Source organism: Hypomesus nipponensis, chromosome 16 (assembly GCF_054491055.1).
Source record: "Hypomesus nipponensis isolate SF chromosome 16, ASM5449105v1, whole genome shotgun sequence".
Taxonomy (NCBI): domain Eukaryota; kingdom Metazoa; phylum Chordata; class Actinopteri; order Osmeriformes; family Osmeridae; genus Hypomesus; species Hypomesus nipponensis.
In genome coordinates, this window is record NC_140376.1 from 6,433,523 (window position 1) to 6,446,010 (window position 12,488).

At 47.8% G+C, this 12,488-nt stretch overlaps 2 protein-coding genes across 4 annotated transcripts; one reads left to right on the forward strand and one right to left on the reverse strand.

The window, feature by feature from the left end:
• Positions 1–3,452, reverse strand: chst7 (carbohydrate (N-acetylglucosamine 6-O) sulfotransferase 7). 2 transcript variants are annotated; one of them, XR_014731465.1, is made up of 3 exons: positions 2,089–3,452; positions 838–1,041; positions 1–756 (listed from the first exon to the last, which is right to left on the reverse strand). XR_014731465.1 is itself a non-coding variant. In XM_084675854.1 (2 exons), exon 1 carries the CDS (start codon positions 3,371–3,373, stop codon positions 2,117–2,119), a length of 1,257 nt encoding a protein of 418 aa, XP_084531980.1. In that variant the 5' UTR covers positions 3,374–3,452; the 3' UTR covers positions 1–1,041; positions 2,089–2,116. The 2 variants fall into 2 exon arrangements, 1 of the variants encoding a protein (XP_084531980.1); XM_084675854.1 differs by having other exon boundaries at positions 1–1,041.
• Positions 3,453–3,853: 401 nt separating this feature from the next.
• On the forward strand, positions 3,854–12,320 carry tubgcp5 (tubulin gamma complex component 5). Of its 2 annotated transcripts, none has more exons than XM_084675852.1 (23): positions 3,854–4,260; positions 4,408–4,461; positions 4,602–4,710; positions 4,801–4,897; positions 4,987–5,066; positions 5,392–5,527; positions 5,718–5,838; positions 5,970–6,059; positions 6,366–6,459; positions 6,752–6,998; positions 7,141–7,343; positions 7,529–7,644; positions 7,936–8,219; positions 8,453–8,651; positions 9,004–9,192; positions 9,506–9,688; positions 9,805–9,889; positions 10,016–10,136; positions 10,242–10,393; positions 10,508–10,633; positions 11,189–11,277; positions 11,421–11,521; positions 11,679–12,320. In XM_084675852.1, exons 1-23 carry the CDS (start codon positions 4,127–4,129, stop codon positions 11,723–11,725), a joined length of 3,057 nt encoding a protein of 1,018 aa, XP_084531978.1. In that variant the 5' UTR covers positions 3,854–4,126; the 3' UTR covers positions 11,726–12,320. The 2 variants fall into 2 exon arrangements, with proteins under 2 accessions (XP_084531978.1, XP_084531979.1); XM_084675853.1 differs by having other exon boundaries at positions 5,721–5,838.
• Positions 12,321–12,488: the final 168 nt, after the last annotated feature.

The following is a 12,488-nucleotide window of genomic DNA, read 5'->3' on the forward strand; positions in this document are numbered from 1 at the left end:
TTGTCTATATAAAAGTACATTTATTGAAATATTTGAAATATTGAAATTTGAGAATTGTTCTGAACTTCATTAACAACTAAGGGGTGTTTAGTTTTTTTTCTCCTAGAACGTGAATTCACACCAAACAAAACATGAAAATACTGACAGGTCTCCAGCTCCAACAACAACGAGGCCTATAACTGAACTAGCACACTAAGTTCACCAACCAATCTTAAAATCCCCCCCTCGTTCATTTTATTCGTTACACATCAGTTGAAGGCGGTATGTGACCATCGCTGAGTTGCGGCAGTCCACTCGTGGCCTGAAGTCTTGGCAAAATAAAGAAGGCAGTTCCTTCTGACATTTCCATGGGATATTAGGGAATTTCAGACTCAAGTGAGTGTGTCGTCAGTAACAGTGGAAGTCTGCAGCTGAGTGAATTCCAGAGGGGGGTAGGGTGTGGAATTATAGCTTTCCAGGCCTCGTCTCCTCCCTGCCCTCCCCTCCCTGCAGTACAGTTGATCCAAACTCTTAAATTAGCATAGTTAGCTACTTTCTTTACCTCCCCCTACAGGGTGAGCAAACAACAGTTAAGAACCAGCGCTAAAATGACCCAGTCCACACGCCTTGAGGAACATCGCTTGTTAGCTGGACGGGGGGGGGGGGGTTGGTTGGGAGGAGGAGTCAGAAGGGAGGCTAAGCGTTGCGGGGCTGTGTTGTCAGTAGAGACAGCCTCCTCCTAGACGAGGCTAGCATGAGGCTGACTAGGGCCCAGTCCTGCAAGGGGATTGAGGAGGGATTAGTGCAGCTGATGATGGAACTGAAGCAGGGGCAGGACTATGGCGTGGTGGCACTAACCAACATTTCCTCCTGCCTTTGTGGATTCTAGAAGCCGGACTTCACTTGGTCCCCAGAAAAGTTTCCAAACCACAGCTCTGCAGGGTTCTCTCTGAGGGGAGAAGACCACGAGTCCCCTTCATTCCGTGTCTTTTTTGGACTCGTTTCAAAACGCCAGCCTTCTTAAGTTTCTCCCATTCCTTTCAACCCCTGAACAGCAGGCACCTGAAAGAGAGCATGAAAAATATTCAGTGACGATTCAGGCCTTTAGTTTAATCTGGACCCAATGGAACAGTATGACATGTACCGACACGGAAAGAGCTGCAATAACAATCCAGATTCCCCAGAGGACAGTTTTGGTGCTCCAGGCCTAGGCACCCCATTATCACCTGAGCCGTTCATCCTATGGTAACCAGTTCATAAACCCTCCCTAGCAGAAAGACACCAGTGTCCTTGCAAAACCCTCTCTGCGCCTGGTGCCGGCTTGCTGACGGCCTGGCAGTAAAGGCTCCGTTTGTCTGGGTCAGTGGTGACAGGCTAGACCCAGGGAGCTCAGTCCCTTCACGGACGCTTATATACAATGTTACCCCTGTTTGGTTCCGTGGCCTGGGGCTTGTGTGACTCACTGCCAGGGCCAGTTACACATGAGAGGAGACGGTCACTGCCAGGGCGCAAACAACGAGCTCTCTATTAGCCACAGATCAGACTCTCATTATGAGTAATAAAAAAAAAAAGGTTTTGTTTAGAGACTGGTTTTAGACTAGAGGTGTCGCTAATGAACATAACAGATAATTATCCCAGATCAGTTCATAGTTTGAAGGGAATCTGTAGTCATTCTTCCCTGTCAGAATCTCTCACCAGACCATAACTGTATCTGGTCCTGGGTTGGTGGTGATCGTTCTGAAAGTTATCCTGAGAAAATGCTCTTGGATCAGAAGTATCTGGATAAAAATAAGGGGTGTTTTCATTTGACCTATAACCACAAAGATCCATCGGGAGATATAATGTGTGCATGTGAGAGAAGAAACCACAGAATGCGTGGACTTCTGACCTCCTACTGGGATATCTAGATCACCCAGAAGGGAAGTGAGAATTTCACCGGTAGGCTATCCATAAAATAGATGCAAAACTGCGTGCATGTAAGCATGCAGCAAACTGTTCTAAAATAGCTTGTTCCTCGTGCCAGTTTTGCATATGAACATAGTTGTACATTTGAAAACTTAGAAAGGCAGGTGAAGAGAAACCAAACGGCCCCACAGTTACGTCCCATACCTTGATCCATGCGTTCTTCATGTTATTGTTATGTTTTATCCACATTGTTTTTCGGATAACCCAACTGACGCATCACTTCACTACAGTAGGCCTCAACTTGGTTGATTTGCTCGACGTTTAATCGTTCTCTCCAGGCGAAAATCGCCTCTTTCGCATCCCTTGAGGATATAAGAAACGGTTTGTCCGAAGAGTAACCCTGCCCATGGGTCATGTTCAAAACAAATTTCTCAAGTGCAGGAAATGTTGACAAATTTGAGAACCGGTACATGCGTTGCATTTCTTCCATGGGATGCAGAACCAAGTCCTCGTAGCGGATTCGGACATAATTTCTTTTCACCCAGGCGGGTGCATTCATTACCAACATCATATCATTGAGCCAGTTATCGCAAATCAACTCCATGGCGCTCGCTACATAACTTTCTGCACGGTTTACTCTGTTGTTTGGCACGAGCAGACGTTTGTATTTGTCCGTCTGCTTCTTGCTTCTCAACACCTGTATGCTTTCCTTAACCAAAGCCTGTTTTGATTTGAGACGAGAATTGTGCACAGCTCGTGGGTCTCTGAAAAGCTGAATGATCTGAAGATTTAGTGTTGGGTCTTTCATCAATGGGATGAGTACACCTAGGTCTAAAATGCGCACACCTTTTATGACCATAACAGGGTACTTCTTGCACTCCCTTTCTAATTCTTTAATGTCTCGTTTTTGACACTTTCCGCAAAGATCCTCGTGCACCAGTCCGATTTCATGTCTCTTGTGTGCGTTACACAAAGGTTCAGAACATATAACCTTATTCATTTTCCATCCAAATATGAATGATGTGGTAATGTTTTGGCTTCCCGCGTACAATTTTAGGACGGAGAAATCGCAACGGAAAAGAGAGTTCATCATATCCCTCACGGCTCCTTGAAGACTCCCTGCGTCCCCTGGGTAAAGAGCTTGCCAAATATGCCACATAGGTTCATACAAGTAAAACACATCGGGGTGTTGGTTGAACAGTTCCCCCAAGAAAGAAGACCCCGTCCTCCATGTAGCATGCAGGTAAATGTGTATTCTTGACTGGTTTCTGATGACAACATCTTCTACCGTATCGGTGGTGTTGCTCAACTTATCCCCGTTAGTCCATAACGCCATCGTATTCTCCAAATCAGGACACCTGGGCTGTTGTTGTCCATGTTTAACGTGTGGCGATTTACTCCCGTAATCTAGCACGTATGGGATTAAGAGAAGTAATCCTGAATATCCTAATATTAAAATCAAGTATTTCTTCTGTAGTCTCCTCTTCATTTCCCCGTTTCTGTCTTCTTGTGTCTTCACAAGGGATTAGGCAGCGCTCTCTGAGCGCTGTGGTCAACTGTAGAAAAGTTTTGAAGATAAAAACCCAGTAGCCACGCCTCCTGACTGAAAACACGTCAAAATAAAAGTGTCATGACATGCATGAGATTTCTAACGTAAGGCAATATTTAGAGATCCTTAACAATTAGGATCATGCAATAAACATGCAATATTTGACTTTAAATGATAGGGCCTATCCTCACAAGTTGCAACTGATTGATTTAGGTCACTGCGAGATTGGTTTTAGCCCTATATGATTTATTAGCTCTTCATCCATTGTTTTTAAAAGAGTGAAAGCGCGGTTTTAAAACTGGGTGATTAAGATGGGGTTTATCTCCAGTTATTCAGACCATGCGGCTCTATCATGAAGCTGCATACGGGCCAACCCAAAACTAAAACGTGTGCACCCAACGATTGCCAATGCCAGTTTGTCATTGCGTGTATCCAGTCAAGGAGGAGGGGCGGGAACGTGTATTTGCGTCAGGACCAGTCGGTTACGATAGAGACAGTTTATAAAAACAGCCTTTTGAGTCTTGTCAAGGAATTGTATAAACTTGAATGCAAATGCTCTCTTGCAAAGCAGCTAGCCGACATACTTTAGCTCTACTAATAAATCTGATAAACACAATAAAACCGTAACGTATCATCATAGTATGGTAGCTAGCTGCTTAGCTAGCCATCCAGCCAACGTTAGCTGCTGCAGCAATGGATCATTGGACCCAATTTGAGAAAGATACAGAGAAGGAAACAAGGAATTTGATTACTTGCATCAGTGGGATTCAAGATGAAGAGGACCAGAACTTTCAAATGGCCTTGAAATTTGCTTGGTCAAATTTCAGGTAACGTTTTCTGCGTGTATAGTGAGATTAGGTTAGCTATTCAACCAGCTAGCTCTAGCTAGCTCTGTTTGAAATAGTTCTACTTGAAAACAAATACTTACAAGCTAACTGTTTTACTGTCTATTGAATATGTGTCCGTATTGTCAGGTTTCACCGCTACCTAGATGTTGACAGTCACAAAGTTCAACGTAGCATAAGTGGGTAAGTTCAACTCGGCTTCAGACAATTAGATTTGTCATTTAAACATAAGATCCACCTGCATCAGCGGAGACTGAACAATATCTGCCCTGCGTAGCGTTATTTTTACTGTTTTCCCGTGTCATCCCATTTCTGTTTCAAAGGATCTATGAGAAGCTTATGGTTCACTCCGACACAAGCAAAGCAGAGAGCTGGAGAAGCCTCACTGAGGATTTCCTGAATTCACCCCTACCCAACACAGATGAAACTAATGTACGCTCGAGACTTACCTACCCATCCCATATCAAAATACCCTTGTATAATACTTGTTTAATCGTCTGTCATATGATCTGTGTTCTGTAGACGGACGCACATCACAGTGTGCTATCTCTGCTGCTGCTTCTGTCGAACTCCCCGTTAAAATCAAACTACAGTGAAAGGCCCAGGGTGAAGGAGGCAGGTGAGAGCACTGTTTCCTTTCAAACTGTCAACGTATCCATCTACTGTCCAGTCGGAAAGCCCCGCCCCCAACCTTTTGTGTTTTCACAGAAAAACAAGATGATTTTGATTGGGCAAAATATTTAATGGAAGGGGTGGATATCGACAGAGGACCCTTCCCAGACACCCCTGTGAGTATATTGTGTATAGTACTGTAAGTTCACAAAATCTGTGCATGGGTCACGGCAATACTGAAACAATCAACTATTGCAGTTGTGGTCGGAGGGCAAATGCGACGCATTAACCAGTGTATCTGGATTGAAGTCCGTTTTCTAATCAAACCAAATGTATTTGTGTGGCCCATTTCGCAAGCAATGTCACAGAGGGATTCACATACACCCATAGATCTGCACCTAAACCAGCCTAAGCCCTCAAGGAAGACATGTTTAGCATGAAGGCCGCTGACTGAATGGAAATGTCTGGGCTGAAAACTTCTCCTGGCCTTCCCTGAAACAGGAGTGGTCCGAAGAGGAGAGCGAGGAAGAAGCCAGTCAACAGCCCCTCAGCAGAGATGATTCTGGAATCCAGGTGGATAGAACCCCGCAGGAAGACCAGGAGAATTCCACCAAGACCGTTCCGGTCTCCTGGACAGGTGCAGTCGATGGCCACAACTGCCTTTAAGCTCGAATTGTCTTTAAACATCCATGTTTTGTTTGCCCTTTTCCATAGAAGAACTGAAACTGCATGTTCCTGTGATATTGAATTTCCTTTCGTATTTAAAGAAGCAAACTGAATTTCATTGAATTGGTTCTAGTGAGTTCCTCATTGTGCTGTTGGGTTAGCAGTGGGCGAGCCTGACGCCAGAGCCTGGTTGGAGCAGCACGTTGTGACGCCGTACTGGGCGGGACACGCCCCTCGCTTCCCCCACAGCCTGCACCTCCACGCCAACCTGCTCAACGTTTGGTAAGACGACAACAGCTAACGGGTCATGCCACGCGCGTTAAGGTTACATGCGGAGTCATCGCTGTTTGTTTGGAAACGGACAAGAGATTCAGGTGCTCGTTATGCCAACGGTTCAGTTCTTGTCATTACAGGGACCAGCACTTGTATAACACTGAGCCACTGTATCTGCCTGAGGAGAAAGCCTTTGTCACGGAGACCCAAGTGATTCGGGAGACGTTGTGGTAAGATCCGGCAACGTGCCCTGACAGTGGAGCTTTGAGAGGATCTCTGGGACTCTGCATAGACCTTCTCCTGCCTTATCATAAACTGGTCTTCAGAAAAGCCGTTTTTTCTTGAGAGGGCCGAGGTTAAATGTCTTCCTTGTTTGCGTCTTCTTAGTTTAATGAACATACGCCTTGGTTTGGAAAGGAAAGGCACATCTCCGTAATGGGCTCCGGAAATTCACAACCACTCTCGTTTCCTGTGTTCTTTTGCCTGTAATTGTGGGGAAAAAAAGGGAAACAATGTTGCCTTGGCTTTGTTTTCAGGCTTCTCTCCGGGGTAAAGAAAAACTTCATATTCCAACATCAAGACGGGATAGTGACTGTGAGGAACGACGTTGTGGTCACTCATCTGACCAGTGTAAGTTCACACCGTGAACCAGGGGGGTGCCTTTCATGACACACCTCCCCTCCCACGGTCTTGTTAAGAAAATTAGATTTAACAGCCGTATCCTCTGGTATACAACAAAATCTGTCCCACCCACATAGGAAAACAAAGCCATGTCCCTGCCTGGAGCACAACACCTGCTCTGTACATTCACTGTCCATGAATTTCCTATGGAATAAAAACAAACAAAATTGAATTCAGTTAGCCCAATCTCAATCTCTAAAGGCAGTCACAGATGCATGCTCCCCTGTGGCCTGTGTTGCAGAACTGCCTGCGCTCGGTGCTGGAGCACGTGGCTGTGTACGGCCAGGCTGTGTTCAGGCTGCAGGGGTTCATCGACGAGGTCACGGGCCACGCCTGCGAGCCCGGGCCTCCAGGCTCCTCCCACTCCTCCAGGAAAGGGTCGGACCCGCCTTTCCGGACCTACCAGGCCTTCGTCTGGGCCCTCTACAAGTACTTTGCCAGCTTCAAGGAGGAACTCACGACCATTGAGAAAGACCTCATTGGCAAAGGCAGGTGTCATGCTACTGCTGATTATTCTAGAGGGGTTTGCCTGAGCTGTTGTGGGAAGCAGCTCTGATTGGTCAGGGTCTGGTCCTGTGTTGAGCTTTTCTTGAGCTGCTTGTGGGTAAGAGACTCTCCCTGCTTCCCCAGATGAGACGGTGACCCTGTCAGCTGTGTTGGAGAGACTCAGCCCTCATCTGGCCCAGATCAAAGTGCTGCACAGAGTCTTCTGTACGGGCGTGGCGGAGGTCCCGCCGGCGACCCCCAACGTGGTGCGGGCGTCCCACCTGCTCAACACCTTGTACAAGGCCATCCTGGAGTATGACAGTGTGGGAGAGGCCTCGGAACAGGCGGTCAGTTTCATTCGTCTGTCTGTGCCTTCTTTCCTTCCTTCCTTCCTTCCATCCTTCCTTCCATCCCTACTTACTTCCTTCCTTCTTTCGTTCGTTCGTTCCTTCTTTCCTTCCTTCCTCACCGTGAGTACACTGTGAGAGGTGTGTGCTGATGTGGTGCTCTCTGATTGGTCCTGCTGTTCCAGGTGGCCCTGCTGTTCTCCCTGTGGACGGAGACGGTGAGACCCTACCTGGAGATAGTGGACGAGTGGATCGTCCACGGCCACCTGTTTGACCCCGCCAAAGAGTTTATCATCCAAAGGTAAAGGGAGACGTGCTTGTCGGAAAACCCCCTCACTCGAGCGACGTCCAACCCAACATAGCCTCGCCTCGGCGGGGGTTACGCTGGTCGCAAAATAGAAAACCAAGACAGAAATCACCCTCTCATCTCTCACCACGCAGCGGACAAACTGAAAAATACTTTTTTGGGGGGGCGGGAACGGAAAACTTAACACAAACTGAAAATGCCCCTCGACGGTTTTCTGCTAACCCTGTGTCACCACCTGACCCCGCCCCCTCTCCCCCCCCTCTCCTCCCCCGCGTCTCCATCCAGGAACAAGGACGTGCCCGTCAACCACCGGGACTTCTGGTACGCCACCTACACCCTGTACAGCGTGTCAGAGGCGGTGGAGAGCGAGGAGCGTCTGAGCGACGCGGCCAGCGGGAGCTCGGGGGGGGGGGCGCCGGGGGAGCAGGGGGGAGCCGGCGGCCGACAGCTCACCATGGTGTCCTTCCTCAAGCCCGTCCTCAAGCAGATCATCATGGCCGGCAAGTCCATGCAGCTGCTGAAGAACCTGGACTGCAAGGAGGCGGAGCGCCCGGAAGGGTTCTCCAGAGGTCGGTTTGGTGTCGAGGTGTCAATGTGTGGCAGGGTGTGTTTAATTTGGTTGTTTTGTATTAACTGACAGAACTGGTGAGTCATAACAGACACGCGCGCAACGGCAGTGTGAAACAGCCTATTCTCTGCTCTGCGGGAGATGTGTAAGAGAGAGAGAGAGAGAGAGAGAGAGACTGGCTTTAGAGTGTACATGTCACGGCTGTGTTCTGAGCTGGGCGCTCTTGCACTTCAGACGCGGAGAGGAAGAGCTTGTACGCGCTGTTCCTGGAGTCCGTGCAGTCCCGCCTCCGGCGCCGGGAGGACACGCCCACGGATACGGTCACCGAGCAACAGGCCACAAAGAGGAGCCTCATCAAGATGCAGTCCATCGTGGCCCAGCACATGCAGATGGACGATGTTCATGACCCCCTGCTGGCCATCAACTTTGCCAGGTTAGCAGCAGCGCAGCAACCGTTACACTGTGGGGGGGGAGGGGGGGGAAGAGACTGTCATCTGAATGAAAGCCTTTTACAACAGCACCTCTCCACGCTCTCAATGAGAGAGAAACACTATCATGCCTGATGACCCCACTGCGTCCAAATGGACTTGACCGTATTTGCAACCGGAGAAGAGGTGTCGTTTCAGGAGACTTGAAGTGTGTTTTGTATTTGTTTATGTGTTCAGATTTGTTGTATTCAACAAACAAAAAAAGTATATTCCATGTGTACTAAAACCTGCGCTCCTGTCCAGAGATTCCAACCCTGTTCAGTTTGTCATGTGACCCCTCTCTTCCCCCCCCCCCAGGCTGTACCTGGAGCAGAGCGACTTCCACGAGAGGTTCTGCGGAGGCGAGGTCATAGTGGACCGCTCCTCGGAGTCTATGACCTGCCAGACGTTCGAGCTGACCCTGCGCTCCTGTCTCTACCCCCACATCGACAAGAGGTACATCGAGTGCTGTGGGAACCTCATGAGAACCCTGAAGAAAGACTACAGGTGAGTGTCTCTCCTGCCTGCCGTCCAATCACATCTCTCCTCTACTACCCTGGAGAGTGTCCACTGCACCTGTCAGGACTGGACTACATTTACATTTAATCATTTAGCAGACGCTCTTGTCCAGAGCGACTTACAGTAAGTACAGGGACATTCCCCCCCGAGGCAATAGGGTGAAGTGCCTTGCCCAAGGACACAACGTCCTTTGGCACAACCGGGAATCGAACCAGCGACCTTCTGATTTACTCGCCCGATTCCCCAACCGCTCAGCCATCTGACTCTGGACTGTCTGAACACTTGTATTCCTCCCCCCCAGACTGCTGGAATACCTGCAGGCCATGAGGGATTACTTTCTCCTGGAGGCTGGAGACACCATGTACGACTTCTACACGGCCATCTTTGACAAGGTGCAGGAGAAGGAGAACTGGCAGCAGCCGTCGTTCCTCAACGTGCAGCTGCAGGAGGCGGTGGGACAGCGCCGCCCAGAGGACAGCAGCAGGTACTGCAAGTTCAAAACGAGGCGCCTCTGAGCAGTGTTTCTCTGGAGGGTTTCTGGGTTCTCCGTACAGTTTGTATTGCACCGCAGGGTGTACATTTCTCTCGTGTTTCTTACAGATTATCGATTTTTCTGGAAAATATTGATCCTGCCAGGAAAAAGCAGCCTGTGCATAATCTGGACGCCCTGACTCTTAGTTATAAGGCAAGTAAGCGGCAATTGCATTCCGGTCTAGTTTGAATTTTTGTTAGACATGGACAGGACAAGGACAGGAATCAAAAGTATTTATTTCTCACACAGACAGTTGAGTATCCTTTCTGTGTTCCTCAGGTCCCCTGGCCCGTGGACATAGTGATCAGCTCAGAGTGCCAGAAGATCTACAACCATGTGTTTCTGCTCCTGCTTCAAATCAAGTGGGCCAAGTACAGCCTGGACACGCTTCGGTTCAGTGGTATGCAGAATCTCTTGTGTGCACAACCCCCTCTCTCACCCCCAGGCGGTTTTTGTATATAGGACTGTTGGAGAATGTATTTTTTTTGTCCCCCCCCCCCCCTAGATTTGACAGTAGCCACCAAGAGAGCGGAGGGAAGCGTGCCACAGGAAGTGAAGGCCAAGGAGCCAATCAACCAACAGATCCATAGGATGTTCCTTTTGCGGGTCAAACTGATGCATTTCGTCAACAGTCTACACAACTACATCATGACCAGGGTGAGTTAACATATGTTATTTATTGGTAAATGACTTGCGATAAATGGACAAAAATTAAATCTACAGCACAATAAAATGTACTCAAAGTGAACACAGGATGGATTTTCTGGCTAGATTTTGCACAGCACCGGGCTGGAGTTTCAACACCAGGTACAGGAAGCCAAAGATCTGGACCAGCTGATTAAGATCCACTACAGATACCTCTCCACCATTCATGACCGCTGTCTGCTGAGGGAGAAGGTAGGCAGTCTGCAAAGGGTCTGCTAGCGGCAAGTCTAAGTGGGGCTAGTCTAAACTGTGGCTAGTCTAAACTGTGGCTTGTCTAAACTGTGGCTTGTCTAAACTGTGGCTAGTTCAAACTGTGGCTTCTCTAAACTGTGGCTAGTTTAAACTGTGGCTAGTTTAAACTGTGGCTAGTCTAAACTGTGGCTAGTCTAAACTGTGGCTAGTCTAAATAGGGGCTAGTCTAAATAGGGGCTAGTCTAAATTGGGGCAAGTCTAAATTGGGGCAATTCTAAATTGGGGCAAGTCTAAATTGGGGCTAGTCTAAATTGGGGCTAGTCTAAACTGTGGCTAGTCTAAACTGTGGCTAGTCTAAAGTGTTGTCTTCCTTTCATAACTTACACAAAACTAGACTGAACATATCCCAGCGCTGTCAAAACAAGACGACTAAAATGAGTTTAAAATAAGTTTGACATTTCTAAATACCAAAGTATGTAAGCAGTCAAATGGAGTCAATGCAAATGGCTGCTGTTTCCTTCCTGCTTCTGAAAGCATGTGGTCGTGTCTTCCCAGGTCAGCTTTGTGAAGGAGGCCATCATGAAGGTTCTCAATCTGGTCCTCATCTTCTCCGACCGCTGGCATGCCGGGTTTGGAGCTTGGGAGTGAGTCTCGTACAAATCTCTGCATTGAAAATACACAGTGGGAAATCTATCCATCTCTTATCATCCAAATGAAGTGTGTGCGTGTGGGTGGGTCCATGCTGACGTCCTTCAAAGTAACCTTGGGTGTTGTGCTCTTATTCCAGGATTGAGTCCATCGATAAGATGGAGTCTGACTTCAAGAACTGTCACATGTTCCTTGTGACAATACTGAACAAGGCGGTGTGCAGAGGCTCTTTTCCCCATTGTGAGTCGAGAAACGGCTGAACTGACTCCCCTTAGGAGCTTTCATGAATGCCTCTTCTTTGGAATCTGAAACATAAGAGGTTCCCATTTGTTTTGTAATTGATGTCAATGGATCATTTTAAAGATGACACACAGCTGACCCTCCTTCCCTCTCATAGTGGAGTCCCTGGCCCTGTCGCTCATGGCTGGCTTTGAGCAGTGCTGAGGAAAGAATATCATCCACCGCCACCACCACCGCTGCCCTAGCCCTGCACAAACCACACCCCAGGTCTCAGCTGTGTGTCGCTCATGGCTGGCTTTGAGTAGTGCTGAGGAAAGAATATCATCCACCGCCACCACCACCGCTGCCCTACCCCTGCACAAACCACACCCCAGGTCTCAGCTGTGTACTCTGGCTGAGGTTGTGACTGTCCCTGTTGTTCCAAGATGACTCACGTCATAGCACACGAGACGGGCGATGATGTCACGGTCGATGATGTCACAGTCTGTGCTGAGGAGAGAACGTACTGTACTGCAAGAAGGGACAGGGATCGAGGAGTTTCTGATTCAGACGTTTACTGTACAGTGCCTGAAATTTTACATATATATTTAGTCATTTCATGATGATTTAGTCAAATCATGATTGATCCTGGTGGACACACACACAAGATGATGCAAGGTTTTAGAATGGTTAAGTGTCAAAATGATTTCCAGGTGTGCCAAGTTTGTAGATATATTTTTTAAGTTGGTCCTAAAGCTGTTATGTCGGATGTCATTCATATGTGAAAATCGCTGCACAATAAATATTGCACATTACCCATGTTCTGTGTACTGCATGTATATAATCTAACCGATTATTAACAATACTGAACCATTTTGTTTCCAGTTCAGTTACTATTTAGTCGTACAAGAAAAAGATCGAAATTGTTGTAGTATATTTATGTCTCATATAAATGACATGATCCTAACGTCCCTAGTGGATGAAGTGG

What these genes read in the sequence shown, in the direction of transcription:
- chst7 (XM_084675854.1), bottom strand. Translation starts at nt 3,373, where the DNA reads ATGAAGAGGAGACTACAGAAGAAATACTTGATTTTAATATTAGGATAT.
- tubgcp5 (XM_084675852.1), top strand. Translation starts at nt 4,127, where the DNA reads ATGGATCATTGGACCCAATTTGAGAAAGATACAGAGAAGGAAACAAGG. An exon ending in TGGTCACTCATCTGACCAGT is followed by an intron (nt 6,460 to 6,751) that starts GTAAGTTCACAC and finishes CCTGTGTTGCAG; the next exon opens with AACTGCCTGCGCTCGGTGCT. An exon ending in GGACACGCTTCGGTTCAGTG is followed by an intron (nt 10,137 to 10,241) that starts GTATGCAGAATC and finishes CCCCCCCCCTAG; the next exon opens with ATTTGACAGTAGCCACCAAG.